The following is a 21,931-nucleotide window of genomic DNA, read 5'->3' on the forward strand; positions in this document are numbered from 1 at the left end:
TTTGCTGGACTATTGATTTTCAATAAGTCTTAGAGTGCTGGGCAAGTTCCAGAAGACTGGAAGAAAACTAATGTGCCAATTTTAAAAAAGGGTAAATGGGATGATCCAGATAATTATAGGCCAGTCAGCCTGACATCGATCCCAGGCAAGATAATGGAGCAGCTGATATGGGACTCAATTAATAAAGAATTAAAGGAGGGTAATATAATTTATGCCAATCAACCTGGGTTTATGGAAAATAGGTACTGTCAGACTAGCTTGATATCTTTTTTGATGAGATAAGTTTGGTTGATAAAGATAATGGGGTTTTTGTAATGTTCTTAGACTTCTGTAAGGCATTTGACTTGGTACTGCATGGCATTTTCATTTAAAAAAGATCAAATCAGTATGGCAAGCTTTAAATAAATTAAAACTGGCTAACTGTTTACTCAAAATGTAATTGTAAATGGGGAATCATCATTAAGTGGGTATGTTTCTACCAGGTCCCCTCAGGGACTGATTCTTAGCCCTATACTATTTAACATTTGTTATCAATGAATCTGGAAGAAAACATAAAATCATCACGGATAAAGTTTGCGGATGACACAAAAATTGGGGGAATAGTAAATAATGAAGAGGACAGGTCACTGATTGAGAGCAATGTAGAGCACTTGATATAAACTAGGCACAAGCAAACAATATGCATTTTAATATGGCTAAAAGTATACATCTAGGAACAAATAATGTAGGTCATACTTATACGATAGGAACCTCTATCCTGGGAAGCAGTGACTCTGAAAAAGATTTTTGGAGTAGTGGGGGACAATCAGCTGAACATGAGCTCCCAGTGCGATGCTGGGGCCAAAAGAGCTAATGCAAACCCAGGATCCATAAACAGGGGAATCTCAAGTAGGAGTTGAGAGGTTATTTTATCTCTGTTTGCGGCACTGCTGCTGGAATACTGTGTCCAGTTCTGGCGCTCACAGTTCAAGAAGGATGTTGATAAGTTGGAGAGGGTTCAGAGAAGAACCACGAGAATGATTAAAGGGTTAGAAAACGTGCCTTATAGTGATAGACAAAAGGAGCTCAATCTATTTAGCTTAACAAAGAGAAGGTTAAGGGGTTACTTGATTACTGTTTATAAGTACTTACATGTGGAAAAATATTTAATAATGGGCTTTTTAAGCTAGCAGAGAAAGGTATAACATAATCCAATGGCTGGAAGTTGAACCTAGACAAATTCAGACTGGAAATGCAGCATAAGTTTTTAATGGTGAGAATAATTAACCATTCGAACAATTTACCAGGTGTCATGGTCAGGGCCAGCCTTAGGATTTATGGGGCCCTATGCAGTATTATTAAACTGGTGCCCCTATGCTCCACCAAAGGTGGTCCCCAGCCAGCGCTGCTGACCCCAGTGTGTCGAGGGGGAACAGCCACCACCTCTGGCCACGGACCTCCAGAATCCCCCCACATTGCTGACACACACCGAGCTTCGTACACAGCAGATGCTGTGGCAGTGGCTCAAGGCAGGCTTCACACTGTCACATGGGGGCTGCATCTTGCTAGACCCCACGGCCCTCCTGCAGTGCCTAGCCATGCCTGGCTCACCACGAGCATTTTGACAGGAAATACCAAGCAGTAATAACAACAACAATAATACAAGTGTGTATGTGTGTGTGAGAGAGAGCGAGAGCCTGTGTGTGTGTGTGTGTATGTGACTGTGTTGGGGGACTGTGTGACAGAGTGTTTGTTGGGGAGTGTGAGACTGTGTGTACGCGACAATCTGTAGTGGGGAACTGTGACTTATGGGAGGCAGAGTGTATGTGGATGTGAGAGTCTGTGTGTGAGAGAGACAGTATGTGTGAGTGTTAGGGAAGTGTGAGATACAGTGAGTGCACTGTCACTTTAAGTCCCCCTTCCCTTCCCCGCTTGCCCCATCTCTTCCCCTCTCTCCTCCTCTCCCTCCCTCCCCCCCACTCATGTGGAAGTTTCTCTCCTCATATCCCGGCCCGGCCCCCACCGGAGACAGAGTGTCACAGGCAGGCAGGATCCTTCGCAGCCATGTATATTGTGTATCCCCTAAGGATGGCCCCGGTCATGGTTTTTTGAGAAGATCTGCTCCAGGAATTATTTTGGGGAAGTTCTATGGCCTGTGTTATACAGGTCAGACTAGATGATCACAATAGTCCCTTCTGGCCTTGGAATCTATGAATGTTTTCAGTTTGCTTTTTTAAAACCTAGGAAATTACACACACAGACTATGTTAAAAGAACATTAATGTAGCAAAGTCAAGCACTTAAAAGTTAGGGAATACCAGATTTAAGGTTGTGCAACTGTCATTTAGCCGCATTGTGTGTATGAGTCTTTAATTCCATGATCACATAGTGTTTTTTCTACAGCACCCCTGTCTCATTCAGTGCACAGGATGGACGGCACTCACTGAATAATCAGCTAATCAATATTTTATTTTATCATCATTAATGTGGCCCCAGACCTTATTTACTGCACAGTATTTGGACCCTGCTCTGAACGCAGAATTATTAATTTCCTCGTGGGTTTTTCTGTGGTGCTCATCACTACAATATCCGAATGCTTCATAAACATGGATTTATTTTCACAACATGCTGTGAGATGAGGGAGTGCGCTTATCTTCATTTTACAGATGGGGAACTGAGGCACAAAGACATTCAGGTCAAAAGTGTTTGCTAATTTTAGGTGCCCAATTTGAACTCCTGGGGTCTGATTTTTCAGAGCATTTAATGGCACTTCATATGTCCAAAGCACGGCAGCCATTGACTTTAGTTGCAGCTGTGAATGCTCAGCACTTCCGCGAACCAGACCGCACCCAAAAAATGAGGAATACACAATTAGTGACCATCTGGGAGAAGTTTGGTTTAAGTGACTTGCCCAGCATCACGCAGGAACTCTGTGGCAAAGGCAGGGATGGATTCAAGTTCACCAGAACAGCATTCAACTGCCTTAGCCATGAGACTGTCCTTTCTTTTCCTGCAGGCCCCTGCCTCAATCTTTTAAACATATTTTTAATGTAATCTAAGATTAGAGCAGTAAGGCGTCTGGGTGGAAGACAAAGGGAGTTCCCCATGTTGCAACTTTACTGCACTGTTCCCCCTTTTTCACCTTTGGATAGTTTTCTTTTGATTTTATAACATAGTTCTCGTTGCATGTAATAAGCTGAGGAACTGTTGGGTTTTTTTCCCCTTCTACTTTCCTCTCTTTCTGGGCTCAGAGCAACTCCATTTTCTAGTTAAGCTATTCCTCGTCCACCCATTCCTGCTCTATCGATGAGACATGAGAAGTCCAGGTATTGGAGACTGATGGTTCTGGAAACAGCAAGTACTGATGGGCCAAATTTCATTTTTGTGCAAAAGATTCCCATTAACATCAGTGGGAATTGCACATGTTTTGAGAATTTGTTTTGGGTTGAGAGGGGAGCTATAGTAGAAGGAGAAGAAAGCAGGCATGGAGGAGATGGAGCGTCTTCTTTATTCTGTGGGAAGCTAAGAATGAAAATCCACTGTATTTTTGGAAGTAGTTAGTGATAATGCTCTTTCTTTTGTAGAGCACCTTCTGGAGGATCATAAAGTGCTTAACAAACTGATTTACAAACTCTGGCCCCAATCATAGACTTTAAGGCCAGAAGGAACCATCATGATCATCTAGTCTAACCTCCTGCACATCACAGGCCACAGACCTTCACCCACTCCTGTAACAGACCGCTGGCTGAGTTACTGAAGTGCTTAAATGATTATTTAAAGGACTTCAAGTTACAGAGAATCCATCATTTACTCTAGTTTAATCCAGCAAGTGACCTGTGCTCCATGGTTCAGAGGAAGGTGAAAATCCCCCCAAGGTCTCTGCCAGTCTGACCCCAAATATGGTGATCAGTTGAACCATGAGTACATGGGCAAGACCCAACAGCTGGACACCTGGGAAAGAATTCTCTGTAGTAACTCAGAGTCCTCCCCATGTAGTATCCGATCGCTAGCCATTGGGGATTTTTTTGCCATTAGCAGTTGCGGATGGACCACATGCCATTGTAGACAGTCTCATTATATCATCCTCTCCATAAACTTATCAAGCTCAGTCTTGAAGCCAGTTAGGTTTGTTGCTCCCCACTGCTCCCCTTGGAAGATTGTTCCAGAACTTCACTTCTCTGATGGTTAGAAACCTTTGTATATTTCAAGCCTAAACTTGTTGATGGCTAGTTTCTATCCTTTTGTTCATGTGTCCACATTGACCCTTAACTTAAATAACTCCTCTCCCTCCCAGGCATTTAACCCTCTGATGTGTTTAGAGAGAGCAATCATATCTCCCATGGGCCTGTGTTTGGTTAGGCTAAACAAACCAAGCTCCTTGAGTCTTCTTTCGTAAAATAGGTTTTTCATTCCTCTGATCATCCTAGTAGCCCTTCTCTGCACCTGTTTCAGTTTGAATTTATCTTTCTTAAAAATGGGAGACCAGAATTGCACAAAGTATTCCAGTTAAGGTCTCACTAATGCCTTGTATAATGGTAATAACACTTCCCTATCTCTACTGGAAATACCTCGCCTGATGTATCCTAGGATTGCATTAGCCTTTTTCATGGCTGCATCACATTGGCGGCTCATAGTCATGCTGTGATCAAAAAATACATCCAAGTCTTTTTCCTCCTCTGTCACTTCTAATCCTGCAAACACTTAAGCTTGTGGGTAGTTTATCCACCTGGAGTCACTAGTACTACTTACATGAGTAAAGTTACCCATGTGCTTAAGTGTTTACATGATTGAGGCCTATATAACATACAGTATAGAAAGGGGTCACTTCATCTACCACTGAAATGCAGTCAGCTCTGAGGTAGAACAGGGCAGATGGCATGTAGCAGCACTACACAACTGCAGACAGGAAGCAAAAAAAGAAAAATATATTGCAGCCTTTCAGATTTCTACGTTCCCTCAGTGAGGTTTTTTTTTTAACTACAAGCACAATATCATTGTTTTTATTATTTTTATGGGAAGTGCTTCTACATCAGGGGTCGGCAACCTTCATCACGCGGCCCATCAGGGTAATCCGCTGGCAGGCCGCGAGACATTTTGTTTATATTTATTCCCAGCCAATGGGAGCTGTGGGAAGCAACGCAGGCCGCAGGGAGCTCTCATCAAACTAGCCGAGAGAGCAGGGGTGCTGTGTTCCCCTTAATTTGATCCTTCCATGTGAGTCTTAGGTAGATTTAGGGGATTCCTGGCCACTGTCTGAACTAGTAATTAGAGCTGAGTAAATAATTTGCAACTAATAATTTGTTAAATGTAGCTACTTTTCTGCAAGTAGAATATCTGCAAGCACATCACGAGTCCCTCAAAAGTATTTGCTATTCCAGTTTAATCAACAGCTGTCTTTTAAAATAGGTTATTGTTGGATTTATTGCAGATATTCAAAATTTGAGCTATGGTGTTTAGTTGTGATTGGTCAGATAAGTCACATAGTGGTGTTTCTGTTTCCTGAATGGATGAACACCTCTAGTGTGAATATTTGCATATATGAATTTAAAATTTGGCTTCAGTGAATGCTCACATGTGTTTGAAATTCCCTTTTCATGCAAGTTTTTGACAGTCAAATCCTATTTCTCAAACATTCCTGGGTAGAAAAGAAAGGGGTGTGCATGAGGTCAAATCAAATTAATCTAAAAATGTGAACAAATATTCGTTGGAGAAAAAAGATATATTTTTACATCAATTTCCCAGATCTACTAATGAGAGATGTAAATTCATTTTACCTGTTTCCTTTCACCCCATTCACCATGGAGATGCTGAAACTATGGTGTTTAGAGGAAAGTTTAAACACAACCAGTCATTGAAATTCCCATGGACTCACAAAGAACTTCAATCATCGTGGCAGTACAAGTTGTCAGATAGTTAAGGCTAAGCAGGGCCGGCTCTAACTTTTTTGCTGCCCTAAGCAGCAAAAAAAAGCACCGCCCCGCCAAGCCCCCCCCCCCCGAGTGCCGCATCGCTGGAACCCCCACCCCCCCCGAGCGCCGTGCCCTGCGCTGCCCCCCCGCTGAGCGCCGCGCCGCCAGAGCCCCCCCGAGCGCTGTGCCCCGCACCGCCAGAACGCCCCCCCCGCCACACTGCACGCCCCCCCCCGCCACACCACACCGCGCTGCCCCCCGCCACCCCAAAATTGGCCGCCCCTTACCAGGAGCCGCCCCAAGCATGTGCTTGGTTGCCTGGTGCCTGGAGCCAGCCCTGAGGCTAAGATATTACCTTAGAAAACTCCAACCACTATGACCTGCTGCATCCAATGCCTGCTTGAAGCCCAGCAAGAACATAGGAGTCACCTTTCTGGATCAGGGCAGTGGCCCACTGTGATGTTTCACTCCATATTATTTATGAAAATAGGCTTATGATATGAATATGACATAACTGAGATGTACTTTATGCAAGATAGGTCTTGTAAGATATCATTGGAAAGGTTATCATTTACTGAATGTGATTATCCAATTTGTATGCCAGTGTCATTTCTGTATCTGAAGTTAGGAATATTGACTATGTATCTGTATTTCAACTATGCTACTCTGAGTGACGCCCACTGCTAACACTTCGGGTACAACAACAGAAAAGCCAGACAGGGCTGATGGCCCATCAGTGAGCACAATGGACTGTGGAAAGGCTTGGCCTTCCTGCCAACCCATGCTGCCACTGACTCATGGACACTGTAATACTACAGAGTCAGGTGGTCTTGTCACCTGATACTGAACATTACCTGGGACTTCTTGTAACTTTCCACTGGAAGGGGGTCAAGTTTGGGAAGCAAAGGATTTCCACCTTATGTAAATCCTGTTTAAGGGTGGGGAGGAAGACAAGCGGACTCCTCCTCTCCATGGCCTGTCTGCCCAAGAAGAAAGACTGCTAAAGCCACCTGAAGGGAAGGCAGGGAGAGTGTCCAAACTGAGACAGGGGTCTAGTCTGAAAAGGAATATAACTGGAACTCTGAACCACAGAAACTTTGCAATCTGCCTAAAATAACATTTAGGGTGAGAATTTACATTTTGTAACCTGTTTCTTAAGCATTTTGAGCTTAGCTTGTGTGTTTTGCTTTATTTGGTCAGTAATCTGCTGTGTTCTGTCTGTTATCTCTTATATTCACTTAAAATCCACCTTTTGTAGTTAATAAACTTATTTCTTGTTTATAATATAACCCAGTTTATGTAATTTCTAACTGGGGCGGGGGGCAAGATGTTGTGCATATCTCTTTCCACATTTAGGGAGGGGGCAAATTTCATAAAACCTTTGGGTTTGTACCCCTCAAAGGGAGTAGGCACCAGAATGTTGGGGAGAGCCACTAAGGACAAATCTTTCCAGAGCGGATCTCTGTCTCTCTGTGCAGCTGGGTGTGGCCCTGCCTGTATGCTTGGCTGGAAGAAGCTTGTGAGCCTAACCCAGCAAGGCCAGGAAAAGGGGACCCAGACTGGCAAAATAGGCTGACTCAGTGGCATCCCAGAATATCAGGTGACGGCCCAAAGGGCCCAAACCCATCACACCCACCTAATCTGATACCCTGTCTCCAACACTGGCCAGCACCAGGAACTTCAGAGAAAGGTGCAATTATGGAATGACCTAAAGTGGAAGCGTCTTCCTAATCGTAGGCTTCAGAGATACTGAGCACTCACAGCTCCCACTGACTTTAGCTGACATTGTGAGTTCTCAGCAACTTAGAAAATCCGGGCCTTAGTGGTTGGCTAATGCCTTGAAGCATGAGGTTTATTTTCCTTGTATGTGTCCTATGCAACTGTAATGTTCTCATCTAGATAGATGTCTGCTCCTTTTTTGATTCTACTAAACTCTTGGCAATGAGTTCCATGGGAAACAGTGTTTTGTTTCCAGTTTATCACTTTGAAATGTGTCGTCTTTCAATTTCATTGCCTAAGAACATAAGAACGGCCATACTGGGTCAGACCAAAGGTCCATCCAGCTCAGTATCCTGTCTACCGATAGTGGCCAGTGCCAGGTGCCCCAGAGGGAGTGAACCTAACAGGTAATGATCAAGTGATCTCTCTCCTGCCATCCATCTCCACCCTCAGACAAACAGAGGCTAGGGACACCATTCCTTACCCTAGACTCTTGTTCTCATATTATGAGAGGGGAAAGCGGAATTCTCAACTTGCCTTCTCCAGGCCATTCATTATTTTGTGTACCTCTCTTGGGTCCTCTCTCATTTGTCTCCCATTCTCTGCTGTTTGGATGGAGGCAGGGGAGCATCCTGGTATCACTGTCTTGTTTTGTTAGTTTTGGCATTAGAAACGTTTTAAATAGTTTTTAAATATAGATTTTCTTTTTATAGAATTAAGTACTTTTGCTTTACGAGCCTAACGGCACAGAGCTCAGAGTCAGCAATTCAGACCTCAAGCAGCTGAGCAGCAAAAGCCTGTAGAATGAGGTTGACTGCTGGATTGTTGAGACAGCCCCTTTATTTGACATGCTGTGTCAGAGAGGAGGAGATGCTGATTTGGTTGAAGTGCAACAGGAGAAGACATCACGGAGCTGGTACATTCTAATTAAATTAACCAGGAACTCTAGCTGATGCTCCAGGAAACTGAGTTATTGATAACAGAAAACTAGAATATGGAGAAGGCCCCAGTAAATTAGCACTGATGCAGAATGAAAATCTATATCCTATTGTTCTTTTATTCGGAATGCTTTGTAAAGTAAATGACAACTGTACTTTGATTTATGCTATGAGGAAGACAAAGATTGAGTGCCAACTCCAATGCTGAATTTTGTAAGTATTATCGACTTAGCTCCCACCCTTAATGCCATCTGCCCATCCTTCCAATCCAATACAATGTGCAAGAAATCTGCCTGAAAAGACAGCTCTTGCTCCCCTGCTCACTGGCAGTTAGAACTAAATACTCCCTTTGTGATATGATTTGACAGGCAGTCTTGACAATGGATTTCAAGCATCATAAGCATATGAACTGTCAGCAAATGCAAACATCCATCCATCACACCTCCTCCATCTGTGATATCCTGGAGACAGCCAGAGAGGTGTGCAGAAGAGAATGGGAGCAGGAGAATATATGCTCAGTACTTGGCTTTAATGCATGTTTTCTAGGGAATGGTTGGGGTGTGATCTTGTCAAAGAGATGGGCATGAACCATGTCCTCAGGTGTGAACATCCCTGAATTTAGGAGGGTTGCACTCTTAGCACGTATCCATATCTTAATTTCCCAGCTCTACCCCATATTTATAATGAGTAGGATCAAATATCCTTGCGTGTTTGGGGATTCATTTGATTAGAGTGGGGCTTTTACACTTTGGACTCATTCCCTCTCATAAATTTAAGATTAGTCAGGCCTGGTTTAATGCTTGGATGGAAGATCTCCAGAGAAAACTGAGGGCATGGTGTGATAACTCAGTGGTCCAATTTTCAAAGAGGTGACTGTTCAAGTGCATGTGTGCACTTTTGCATTAGCCTGACTTAGGCACACAAAGCTCCTGCTGCATATGCATAATGGCAGTGTGCATGCATCGGACGGGCACACTCAGAAATGCCTGTGCACTGCTTTGAAAATGTGGAGCACTAGAACTCATCCTTCCTGCATGGTGCTGGGGGACACTGTGCTGAAGGTGCAGTCTTTCAGATGAGATGCCAAATCAAGGTTCTGACCACTTGTGGTCTTAAAGACACCGTAAAACTTTCCCCAAGAGTGGAGGTCCTAGTCCTGGTGTCCTCACCTAATTCCAGCTTGGGTAATTATGTTCTCCCTAAATTTTCCCTTCATTTTCAACAGGATACAATGATCCCCCTTATTTCTGCTTTCCAGCCTTCTAGGTCCCATGGGTTGGGAGGTGAAGTTGGGATGGCGGTAGGAGGGGAGACCCCTTGAGTTTGACAGATGGAGCAGGGGAGAAAAGAACCTTGTGGGCTGAGAGGTGGCAGCAAGGGAAGGAAAGAGCCTCTGAGTTCAGTTTGGGAAGGAGAGAAGTCAGCGGTTTGGACAGGGGAGAGAAGGGGAGTTTGTAGGTCGGACAGCCTAACTTCTGAGAGATGAGTGCCCCAAACTGCTCTTTGAAGACAGCGATGAGTGTGAGTGGTCAATTCCTCTCAGGATCAGGTGCCTAGAGGAGCCTCCTAAGGCCCTCTTCCTGATTGACTGATTTTGATGGAAGCACAATTGAACTCTTCAGGCTGCATTTTGCTACCCTTGATCCCTTTGAGAACGCCTTGCACAGCTACAACCAGTGCTGTTTGTTGCTAGCTGGCTTCCTGTGTTCCTTCCCTTCTCTGATAAACCAAAAGGTGTGGGGTGTTCCCTTGACTCCACCATCTGGTAAAACAATAGTTTTTCAACATTTATAGTTGACCATATATTTCCTCCCACCTCCACCCTTCAAACACACAGAATTCCAAGCAATGGCTCACGTTTGTTTTGGGGATCTCTGTGATAGTTGACTGGCAGAAGTTGGGATGGAAACCCATAGATGTTAGCAGCTCACTCTTTCATTCTTGGACACATAAGAGAAGAGACATGAACAAGAGGAGATGGAATCAGAACTTTATTAGGACAAACTAGGCACAGTTGTTTAAAATCTCTCATTCAGGAGAGCACACGTCTTTTCCTGATTCAAAAATACATGTACATAAATCGCTTACAAACTAAAATGTTTTCCTCCTGGTTCGTGTGCAGGCAATTGTACCAAACCACGCACTGCATCAGACTCAAGGAGTGACAATCACTTTCGACAGCAGGTATCAGAGGGAATAGATCAGTCCTGTTTTAAATCACTCCAAACCCAAACACACACAATTCAACGATTTATAAGCAGCTGTACATGTTCAAAAGGGCAAGGTAAATGAAAGGGAGTAGGTTGGACTAGGCTAGTTTATCCTCCAAAGATGGAAAGATAAACTTAATCCCCTTGTTTCAGTTCTGCAATGACCAAATGAATGGAGGTCAAGGTTGGGTTTGGGGACTAGGAACCATCCTAAGTGCTGCATGAACAGCCTTGTTTTGGGATCCTCATTTATCTCATTACCAGTGTTGTCATCTGATGAGGGCTCAGGGTGACCTGCATGGAGAAAAGAATCAGTGTGTTTGTCGATTTCTTAATGAATAGTTGCCTGTCATAAGAACTGGCAGTCTCAGCAGAGCGGCCAAGGACTGATTGAGTCATGGAGGCCGGACAGTACTCTCACTCTAGAATAAAGTTGGGGTTCATTGGCCGGGCAGGGTGGAGGAAGCTGGCACAACCACTGCCTGTGCTGTAACTCTTCTGAGGATGAACAGAGGACGTCACTCTCCAGGGCTGTCAGTCTAACACCCTTTCGAAAGAACTAAATGTATTTAAAACATTTGTAAAAGAGAAAAAAAAATCATGTCTTTCCGCACCATAGTCCCTCCTTTTTCCAGTGACATATTTGCATCCATGGGGAAATCTATTTTGGTTAAGTGGACATTTCTCTTGAAACTAGTCTAATAAGTATCTTGGGAAAATTCCTTAGGCCCCTTCAACAGGTAGCCTGGGTAATATCCCGGGGATGCCAGGGTCTATCTGCTGGCCTGACCCTGGGATGAAGGTATTTCCATAGCTGGACACTAAGGCACTTTATTTTTTTGAGGAAAACAGACAATTCTTAACTACTAGTCAAATCTTGAAGGAGCTACATACATAGTGTCAAAAATTCAAGTAGAATTCATTGCACATTTACATGGTATAGGTAAGGCAAGGTGGTATAATGTGTCTGGGCCCAGGCAGAGAAAAGGGAAGAGAGAGAGCAAAATATAAAGCATTTTATTCAAAGGCCTAGTGTTTTATTTCTGTTTTTCTCAGGAGAGAAAAGTTGTAACTTGATGTGCTTGCAAAGTGGAGGTTGCGCCATGTTAAAGTAATTCCAAAGCAACAGTGAGGTGGCTAGTGTATGGCTTGGTGAGTTCAATATTGCAACTCATGGCCAGCCTCATTTTTAAGGAGGAGATGCAATCTCTGGAGATTACAGGTCCTGCTAGCCAACGGTTCCATCTCTATCTGAATGACTAGGAATGGCAGGTCCTGTGGTCCCTGTAGGTGGCGCCTCTCCATTAAATATGAGGTTGGCTACCATCTGCTGTATTTTCTGCAATTTAAGTGGTGTGTTCAGGCTCCTGGCAAGTTGCCAGTCTGCTTTCTATTGGGAAAGTTTGCCCCTCCCTGTTCTAAGGTTTAAGAAGTGCTGTCTGAAGTAGGGCAGTGCCATTCACTAAAAAGGAGCAGAGGGCCATAAAACAGAGAGCAGAATGGCAGAAGTTCAAAGGCCACACTGCAGAAGTTTTGCTTAGCATTGAGGCTTTCCCTCCCTCCTTGCCCCACCTGGCAACAGGTCACACAGACAGGTCATCTGACCTAGCCTTACTGCTGGTACGGCTGGTCTTGCTGAGCCTGCGTTTCTCATTGAGATAGCCATTGGAGACCTGGTGGGGGGCAGAGTCATTGGGTGCCTCAGGACTCTGTGCATAGTTGATCTGGATAAATTGGCCTTCTCCAGCTGCATTCTCTTGACTGTGGACCCTCTCAGTGGCAAAGTTGTCCGTGTTCTGCTGAGAGGCCATTTTATTGCTGAAAGGGCTGATGAATTTCCCATTGGGATTGACCAAACACTGATTAAAATCTGGAGGGGGAGTGCAACTTTGAGCCATCTCCACTTGGGGTGCAGGCTCCAGTTTGCCAGCAGCCATAGTGGGGCTGGGTTTGTAAGATTTAGCACACTTCTGCTTGGCTTTTTTCCACCCCAGGTGGTACAGCTCAGCCAGGCTCAACAAGAGCGACAACACCGCCACGGACAGCATGAAGATGATGAAGACGTTCTTCTCGGTGGGCCGTGAGACATAGCAATTCACGGGATGAGGGCAGGGGTCCCGGTGACAGGTGTACAGGGTCTTCAGGAAGATCCCGTAGAGGATGTATTGTCCAACAATGAAGGCCACTTCCATAGTGATGCGGATCAAAATGCTGTAGACATAGGTGTTCAGCAAGCTACCCTTGAGTATTATTTTCCCACTTGATTCCTCCCCACAGGAGAGCTCTGCCTTCTCTGCCACCAGGTACTCCTGTTGGTGGTAAGAGTCGCCACTGCTTCTAATCCCCTTTGGCCTCATTTCTGCCTCCTTCATTTTTCTCTTCTCCTCTATGCGCACTGTGTGCATTGCATGCCCCATGTACACCAGGGATGGGGTGGAGACGAAGATGACCTGAAGGACCCAGTACCTGATGTGGGAGATGGGGAAAGCCTTATCATAGCAAACGTTCTCGCAGCCAGGCTGCCGGGTGTCACACATGAAGTCAGACTGCTCATCTCCCCAGGAGGACTCCGCCGCTGTGCCCAGCACCAGCATCCGGAAGATGAAAAGCACGGTCAGCCAGACTTTCCCCACCACGGTGGAATGCTTGTGGACCTCTTCAAGGAACTCTCCCAGGAAGGTCCAGTTATCCATCTCTGCTCAGTGGAGCCACAGCCTCTGTGGAGAAAGGATGGCGAGAGAGAGGTTCTGAGACAGATGAAGGGAACTCGTTCTTAAATCAGAAAATACTGCATTTGAAAGGCACTGAGTGTCCGTCAGGAATCTGCTGTGAATGTGTGTACCGAAACACCCTTCTGAAAGAAACCCTCCCTACCCGCACTTCAGTGCATTATAGCGTGTGAGTTCAGCATCTGGCTTTGAGCCTCACTGCTGAAGACAGGACACAAAATTAGATGGTTCATTGATCTGTTCTGGTTGTGGTAGCTTCTATAAAGTGTAAATTAGTATAAAGATTACAGAGGCCTGGTCTACACTACGACTTTAATTCGGATTTATCAGCTTTAATTCGAATTTACCCGTCCACACAACGACGCTATTTATTTCGATGTAAAGGGCCCTTTAAATCGATTTCTGTACTCCACCCCGACGAGCGGAGTAGCGCCAAAATCGATTTTAACATTTCGAATTAGGGATAGTGTGGCCGCAATTCGATGGTATTGGCCTCCGGGAGCTATCCCACAGTGCATCATTGTGACCGCTCTGGACAGCAATCTAAACTCGGATGCACTGGCCAGGTAGACAGGAAAAGCCCCGCGAACATTTGAATTTCATTTCCTGTTTGCCCAGCGTGGAGAGCACAGGTGACCACAGATAGCTCATCAGCACAGGTAACCATGCAGGCTGATAACTGAAAAAGAGCACCAGCATGGACCGTGAGGGAGGTACTGGATCTGATCGCTGTATGGGGAGAGGATTCAGTGCTTGCAGAACTTCGTTCTAAAAGACGAAATGCAAAAACTTTTGAAAAAATCTCCAAGGGCATGATGGAGAGAGGCCACAATAGGGACTCTGAGCAGTGCTGCGTGAAAGTCAAGGAGCTCAGACAAGCGTATCAAAAAACAAAGGAGGCAAACGGTCGCTCCGGGTCAGAGCCGTGGACATGCCGCTTCTACGCCGAGCTGCATGCAATTCTAGGGGGGGCTGCCACCACTACCCCACCTGTGATCGTGGATTCTGGGTCGGGGATAGTCTCATCAGCGACGCCTGAGGATTCTGCAGATGGGGGAGAGGAGGAGGATGAGGATGAGCTTGCAGAGAGCACACAGCACTCTGTTCTCCCCAACAGCCAGGATCTTTTTCTCACCCTGACTGAAGTACCCTCCCAAGCCTCCCAAGCCAGTACCCAAGACTCTGACCCCATGGAAGGGACCTCAGGTGAGTTTACCTTTTAAAATATAAAACTTGTTGTAAAAGCAAATGGTTTTTAATGATTACTTTGCCCTGAGGACTTGGGATGCATTCGCGGCCAGTACAGCTACTGGAAAAGTCTGTTAACGTGTCTGGGGATGGAGCAGAAATCTTCCAGGGACATCTCCATGAAGCTCTCCTGGAGGTACTCCGAAAGCCTTGCCAGAAGGTTTCTGGGCAGTGCATCCTTATTCCCTCCTCCATGGTAGGACACTTGACCACGCCATGCTTGCAGCAAGTAATCTGGTATCATTGCCTGACAAAGCCTGGCAGCGTATGGTCCCGGTGTTTGCTGGCATTCAAGCAACATCCGTTCTTTATCTTGTTGTGTAATCCTCAGGAGAGTGATATCACTCCTGGTAACCTGGTTGAAATACGGGAACTTAGTTAAGGGGACAGAGGTGGCCGTTCCTACTGGGCTGTTTGCCTGTGGCGGAAAATAAATCCTTCCCTGCAGTTAGCCAAGCGCAGATGGGAAATTGGCCCTGAGTTTTTCGCGTTTGGCTAGCAGGGATCTTCCCTGTTACCAGCCACACGGTGGGGGGGGGGGTACCGTGATCATCCCAGAGAATTCATGGCGGGAGGGGGGCGGCGGCGGGGGGGGTGGTTAGTTTGGTGCCTGCAGGGATCTTCCCTGATACCAGCCACGCGGTGGGGGGGAGGGGTACAGCGATCATCCCAGAGAATTCATGGCGAGAGGGGGGGTGGTTAGTTTGTTTTCTGCTGCTGCTGCTGAAGGTTAACAGGAAAACCGCAGCACTCTACAGGCTATGCTTGGTATGTGGGAAAGGAGGGCGCAGAAGCTGTAAGACAATGGTTTACCATGGCCGCATGCAAGCCGAATTCTGTTGCCCAGACCTGTGATCTCTAGCAGCAAAGCCACAGGCACTCAGCATTAAGAGGCAAAATGCGACCTTGCACAGAAATCACATGTGCTATGTAATGTGAATAGTGTTGGTCACCGTGAAAGAGTATAAGCATTGTTCTGCAAAATGTAGCTTTTTAAACAATTCTCTCTTTTTTCCCCTCCCTACAGCAGCTGCAAATTCCTCAAGCCTCCCTCCTCCATCCTGAAGGTTATCACAGATAAGGCGTCGTAAGAAGAGAACGCGAGACGAGATGTTTTCTGAAATTATGGAATCCAGCCGCAGTGACAGAGCTCATCTGAATGAGTGGAAGGAAACAGTTTCAAAGTATAGGAAAGAAGCCAGTGAACGTGAGGACAGGAGGGACCAACGTGAGGACATGAGGGACCAACGTGAGGACAGGAGGGACCAACGTGAGGAGAGGAGGGACCAACGTGAGGAGAGGAGAGACGCTCGAGATGAGAGGTGGCGGCAGGAAGACCAGAGGAGGCAGGATGCAACGCTGGGGCTGCTGCGTGAGCAAACAGACATGCTCCGGCGTCTGGTGGAGCTTCAGGAACGGCTGCTGGAAAACAGACTGCCGCTTCAGCCCCTGTTCCACCCTCCCCCCTCCCCATGTTCCGTATCCTCCTCACCCAGACGTGTAAGAACACGGGGGGGGGGAGGCTCCGTACACCTTCCCATTCCACCCCAGTAGACAGCCCAAGCAAAAGGCTGTCATTTTTTTAACATTTTCTTTGTGGCTTTTTCCTTCCCAGCAATCCTCCTCCCAAATACCACCCGGGTTCCCTCCCTCTTTTGCTAATCTATTAATAAAGAATAAATGATTTTTAAATGATAGTGACTTTATTTGGTTTGAAAGAAAGCTGGGGGAAGGGGGAGGGTGGGTTCCTTACAGAAAATGAGTCAATAAAGGGGGAGGGTTTTCATGAAGGAGAAACAAACAGATATTTCACACTGTAGCCTGGCCAGTCATGAAACTGGTTTTCAAAGCTTCTCTGATGCACAGCGCTTCCTGGTGTGCTCTTCTAATCGCCCTGGTATCTGGCTGCACGTAATCAGCAGCCAGGCGATTTGCCTCAGCCTCCCACCCCACCATAAAGGTCTCCCCCTTACTTTCACAGAGATTGTGGAGCACACAGCAAGCAGAAATAACAATGGGGAGATTTCTTTGGCTGAGGTCAGAGCGAGTCAATAATGATCGCCAGCGACCTTTTAAATGGCCAAATGCACATTCTACCACCATTCTGCACTTGCTTAGCCTGTAGTTAAACAGCTCCTGACTCCTGTCCAGGCTGCCTGTGTACGGCTTCATGAGCCATGGCATTAAGGGGTAGGCGGGGTCCCCAAGAATAACTATTGGCATTTCAACATCCCCAACGGTTATTTTCTGGTCCGGAAAGTAAGTCCCTTGCTGCAGCCCTTTAAACAGAGTAGTGTTCCTGAAAACGCGAGCGTCATGAACCCTTCCCGCCCAGCCCGCGTTGATGTTAGTGAAACGTCCCTTGTTATCCACAAGTGCTTGCAGCACCATTGAAAAGTACCCCTTGCGGTTTATGTACTCGGTGGCTTGGTGCTCCGGTGCCAAGATAGGGATATGGGTTCCGTCTATCGCCCCACCACAGTTAGGGAATCCCATTGCAGCAAAACCATCCACTATAGCCTGCACATTTCCCAGAGTCACTAACTTTCGTAGCAGCACCTGAGTGATTGCTTTGGCTACTTGCATCACAGCAGCCCCCACCGTAGATTTGCCCACTCCAAATTGATTCCCGACTGACCGGTAGCTGTCTGGCGTTGCAAGCTTCCACAGGGCTATCGCCACGCGCTTCTCAACTGTGAGGGCTGCTCTCATCTTGGTATTCTGGCGTTTCAGGGCAGGGGACAGCAAGTCACAAAGTTCCATGAAAGTGCCCTTACGCATGCGAAAGTTCCGCAGCCACTGGGAATCGTCCCAGACCTGCAACACTATGCGGTCCCACCAGTCTGTGCTTGTTTCCCTTGCCCAGAATCGGCGTTCCATGGATAGACTCTGCCCCATTAACAACATGATCTCCAAAGCACCGGGGCCTGTGGTTTCACAGAATTCTGTATCCGTGTCCGTGTCCATGTCCATGTCAATGTCCTCATCATGCTTGTCGCTGCGTTGCCGCCGCCGCTGCCTCCTCGCCTCGTTTTTCTGGTCCTGGCTGAGCATAAACTCCACGAGAACGCGCGAGGTGTTTACAATGTTCATGACTGCTGTCTTGAGCTCAGCGGGCTCCATGCTTGCCGTGGTATGGAGTCTGCAGTGTTCACTCACCCAGGAAAAAAGGCGCGAAAATGGTTGTCTGCCGTCCGTTGCTTTCATGCAGGGAGGGAGGAGGGAGGGAGGAGGTGAGGCTGTACCCAGAACCACCTGCGACAATGTTTTTTGTCCCATCAGGCACTGGGATCTTAACCCACAATCCCAATGGGCGCGGGAGACTGCGGGAACTATGGGATAGCTATGGGATAGCTACCCACAGTGCAACGGTGCAGAAATCGACACTAGCCCCGGTACTTGGACGCACACCACCGAATTAATGTGCTTAGTGTGGCCGCATACATTTCGACTTTATACAACCTGTTTTTCAAATCCGAATTATATAAATTCGGATTAATCCCGTAGTGTAGACATACCCAGAGTGTTAACTGGGCTGCTAAACTATTTGAGATGTACCAGACTTTATTCTTGGTTCAGGAAATATTTACTCTGTGGTCTGAGCTTAAATTTATCCTCTGTGGAATCTGCATCTAAGGTGGTTCTCCTTCTGCTGTATGGATAGCAGAACTGTTCTCCTGGGGCTCCCCAAATGGACTGATACTTTGAGAGGTGAGATTTGAATCCAAAGCTAGGACTGAGCAATATTCTTGCACTTCCTCTTGCATATGCTGGCCCTCTGCTCTAGCCTATTTAAAATGGATGCATCAGTGGCACAGACATGCTAGATGTTTGAAATGCATGCAGCATCTTCTTATTCTGCTGGGTTTCATTTCAGAATTGAGTGCCACCCTTAAAATAAATGTGTAGGGAACCCTCCTACCCCCCAACCAAGCTCTATGATTTCATTTTGTTGTTGCTGTGTGTTGTTAATTCTAACAGTTTCAGTCATAAATCATAAACATTTTCTGGGCCAGCAATGATCATGGGTCCTCTTCCAACCTTGTAATCCAAATTCTGATCTTTGATGCTTGCTTCAGAACACCCCTTTGTCTGATACAGGAATGCTGTAAAATCTTAGCATCAGGCCTTGCTATTTTTAAGTTTGTAAGTCAAAATTCACCATTCAGGTGAAAAGAAACCTCCCTCTGAGATGTACCATGGGACTAAAATTATCTATAAAGACCATTAGTTAGTTATAGAGATCAGATGAGAGGCATGGAAAGATGATCTTGTACTGAAAGCTCAGGGTTAGGAATTGAGAGATCTGGTTTCTGTTCTATCCCAGACCCTGCTAGACTCCCTCTTGTCAAGTCACTTAATCTCTCTGTGCCTCAAATCTCCATCTGTAATGTGGAAATAATGGGCTTAATTCAGCCTTACTGTAACTCTGGAGTAAGAGAGATACAAGAGAGATTAATTTGGTCCAATTATACTTATCTACCTTACAGGGGCATCATGTGGCAAACATCTGTAGAAGAAGTTGTGATCCAAGGGCAGATGTGCTATAGGAGTGTACAGTGTTTTGATGTAGATAATATGCCCACTAAAACTCCCTTTTCAAAGACAAAGTATCTTATGACCTCTTAACAAATGGAAAATGTAATAACTACAATGGCAAGATAACAAAAATCACCACAAGAGGAAAATACTGACTCCACAAAGGTCCAGAAATGTAAGTCTTTCCTAATCATCCTTTGTCTTGTCTACAAGTGCTAATGACGCTCCCTGAGCCAAGATTGTTTAGCTTCTGTGGAGAGTGGAGTTTCAGACTTTATTAAATTGTGAAAATTTACTGCAGCAATATGGTTGAGATTTTACATGCACAAAAGTTGAAGTATACAAGGATATGATTGTTATAGGAACAATAAGTTACCCCCATGTTAAATAGTGTGGGGAGTAAATGTAGCACTGCACATGGTGCTTTATACTACAATATATATGTACAGTGTCCTCCAGTTACAGCTCATCGTGAGCTTAATCCTCAAAACTGGCTTTGGCTGCTCTGTGCTGCTGCAGGCTGCACTTAAGGGACAGCCAAGAATTCCCCCTGACAGAAGAGAGTTGCTAGGTGGTTGTTCACTTCCCCCACTCCATGCAGGGAATGTTTCCGGATGGGGAGGGGGCATGCCACAAATGGGACTGGGAAGAGTGAGTGGATGGGGCTCTGGCTGATCCTGGATGGCACACCTGCTTTCATACTAGACCACTTCAGTTGCCAAAACGTAGAGCCACCCTGAGGCTGTTCTAAATTATACTAGATGCTATTTCACCCTCCAGCCATCTCAGAATTTGGGGAGCAGTAAAGTGGCTTAGTCACCTATTCACGTCCCACAGGTGCACTGGGTGTAAATTTGGTGCCACCGAGGATCTGTACCACTGTCTGAATTTTCTGACTTTAGTTCATATACAGTTTCAATGTTGTGGGAAAACACTATAAGCAGACAAAGGATTAAATGTAGGCTGATATGTTGGTGATATGAGTTATTTATAAATAGTTACTATGAAATGATGGATCATGTTTCTTGGATGTTGCTTGGTAACTCCATAATGGGAATGATGTGGTATCTACCCTGTTATCTCCTGATAACTCTGTAAATAGTCTGTGTTACCAGTGAGTCCAATGTGCCATGGCATAGTTGTATATATGAAATATTTTTTCCACAGGGCACAGTGAACCGAGATTTCGCTGTACACTTTTATCTCATCTTATGCATGTGCATGTCCTTTACTTGCATGTGTTCCTCCAGGATTCTGCCTTTGCTAGGGAGCCTCCCATAATTTGAAGTAGATGGGTGGTTGATACTGCCAATACGATTATATCCTATCAACACTGGTTAATGCTAGTTGACTTTTCTCCGTATACCCTGTTTGCTAAGGCAAAAATTTCCAGTGCCCTCTTTTGCAGTAAAGTTTTAAATCCAAATAGTTGCCACACTGGTCTTCTGTGGACTTGAATCATGGATTTAGCTCAACTTCTCATCAGTTCTAATGGTTTCTGTCACACACTGGAATTGTCTATAGTGTTCCGATGTTTCCAAAGTACTAAAACTTGTTGCTCAAGTTATAGGACTCTGCAGTTCTAGACATGAATTAAATATAAAAATCTAAATTAATGCAAGATTAAGGTGAAAAAATAACGTGTGAAAAGTTCAGAAATAATGGAAAGGGTTATTGGAGTAACATTAATTTACCCACATTACACATTCATAATATTTCCCATGACTAACTGAACCGTTTAAATACATACCTAACTTTATATACTATGGGTTGAATCTTCACTAGAAAGAAAGGTGTGTTTTTAACTCAAGTAGCTAACATGAGGTAAAATTCTGCTGAAGACTACTCCTGGGGGAATTCTGTGCCCTGTGGGGAGGAGGCGCAGAATTCATACTTTCTGCAAATTTCTTGGCTCCCCCCCGCAGAAAAATGGGGGAGCAAAGAAATCTGTGGGGAACACATGCCCCTTCTGTGGCAGCCTGGGTGCCTCTGCTGGGAGCAGCCGGCAGCAGAGAGATCACCGCTGGGGGGAGGAGGGAGGCTGGGCGTGCGTCCGTGGAGAGACATTAAGGGGGTGGGTCTGGATGCCAGTCTGCGTGTCAATGAGTGAGAGTAAGGTGACCAGATGTCTCGATTTTATAGGGACAGACCAGATATTTGAGGCTTTTTCTTATGTAGAAGCCTATTACCCCCCACCCCCGTCCCAATTTTTCACACTTGCTGTCTGGTCATCCTAAAAGAGAGACTCCCTCTGTCCCTCTCGTCCCTGTTGCTGCATCCTGGGCTTGGAGGCGTAGTGTGAAGCAGGCTCTGTCCCTGAGGCACAGCAGAAATGTACCAGCTGAACAGGCAGGCTCCTGATGTTCCCATTGTTAGTTAATTAAGGCTCCGGTACCTTGTCAGAGTGGTGTAAAGGAGCCTTATTGTGTAGGACCCTAATGGAATCCTCAGCTGGGAAAGTCTATGGGCTTTCTCCTTTTTTCCCTGTGCCAGAGGGGCACAGTGGGGTTAGATCACAGCTCAGGATCTATTTTACTTATCCATTACAAAAAAAAAAAAAAAAATGCCGAACAATGATTAGCAAATCTGTATGACTTTCTTGTGTGAAAGTCTGAACAATTTAAAGCGACATTCTACTTTACAGAACACCAAACACCAAAA

The 21,931-nt window shown here is 45.6% G+C and overlaps 1 protein-coding gene across 6 annotated transcripts in view; it reads right to left on the bottom strand.

The window, feature by feature from the left end:
• Window positions 1-10,520: 10,520 nt before the first annotated feature.
• Window positions 10,521-21,931, bottom strand: part of GJA5 (gap junction protein alpha 5) — a 32,186-nt gene continuing 20,775 nt past the window's right edge. For 2 of the 6 annotated variants that reach the window (XM_054046780.1, XM_054046792.1), the window contains exons 2-4: window positions 14,700-15,086; window positions 14,474-14,527; window positions 10,521-13,471 (exon numbers count right to left, since the gene is read on the bottom strand). In XM_054046780.1, the coding sequence (XP_053902755.1) occupies window positions 12,338-13,447 (1,110 nt within the window). In that variant the 5' untranslated portion in view covers window positions 13,448-13,471; window positions 14,474-14,527; window positions 14,700-15,086 and the 3' untranslated portion in view covers window positions 10,521-12,337. The remainder of the gene's footprint in view (window positions 13,472-14,473; window positions 14,528-14,699; window positions 15,087-21,931) is intronic. The other 4 variants (XM_054046772.1, XM_054046787.1, XM_054046758.1 and 1 more) reach the window with 2 other exon arrangements.

The sequence above is a fragment of the Malaclemys terrapin genome, chromosome 1 (assembly GCF_027887155.1).
Source record: "Malaclemys terrapin pileata isolate rMalTer1 chromosome 1, rMalTer1.hap1, whole genome shotgun sequence".
Classification (NCBI taxonomy): Eukaryota; Metazoa; Chordata; order Testudines; family Emydidae; genus Malaclemys; species Malaclemys terrapin.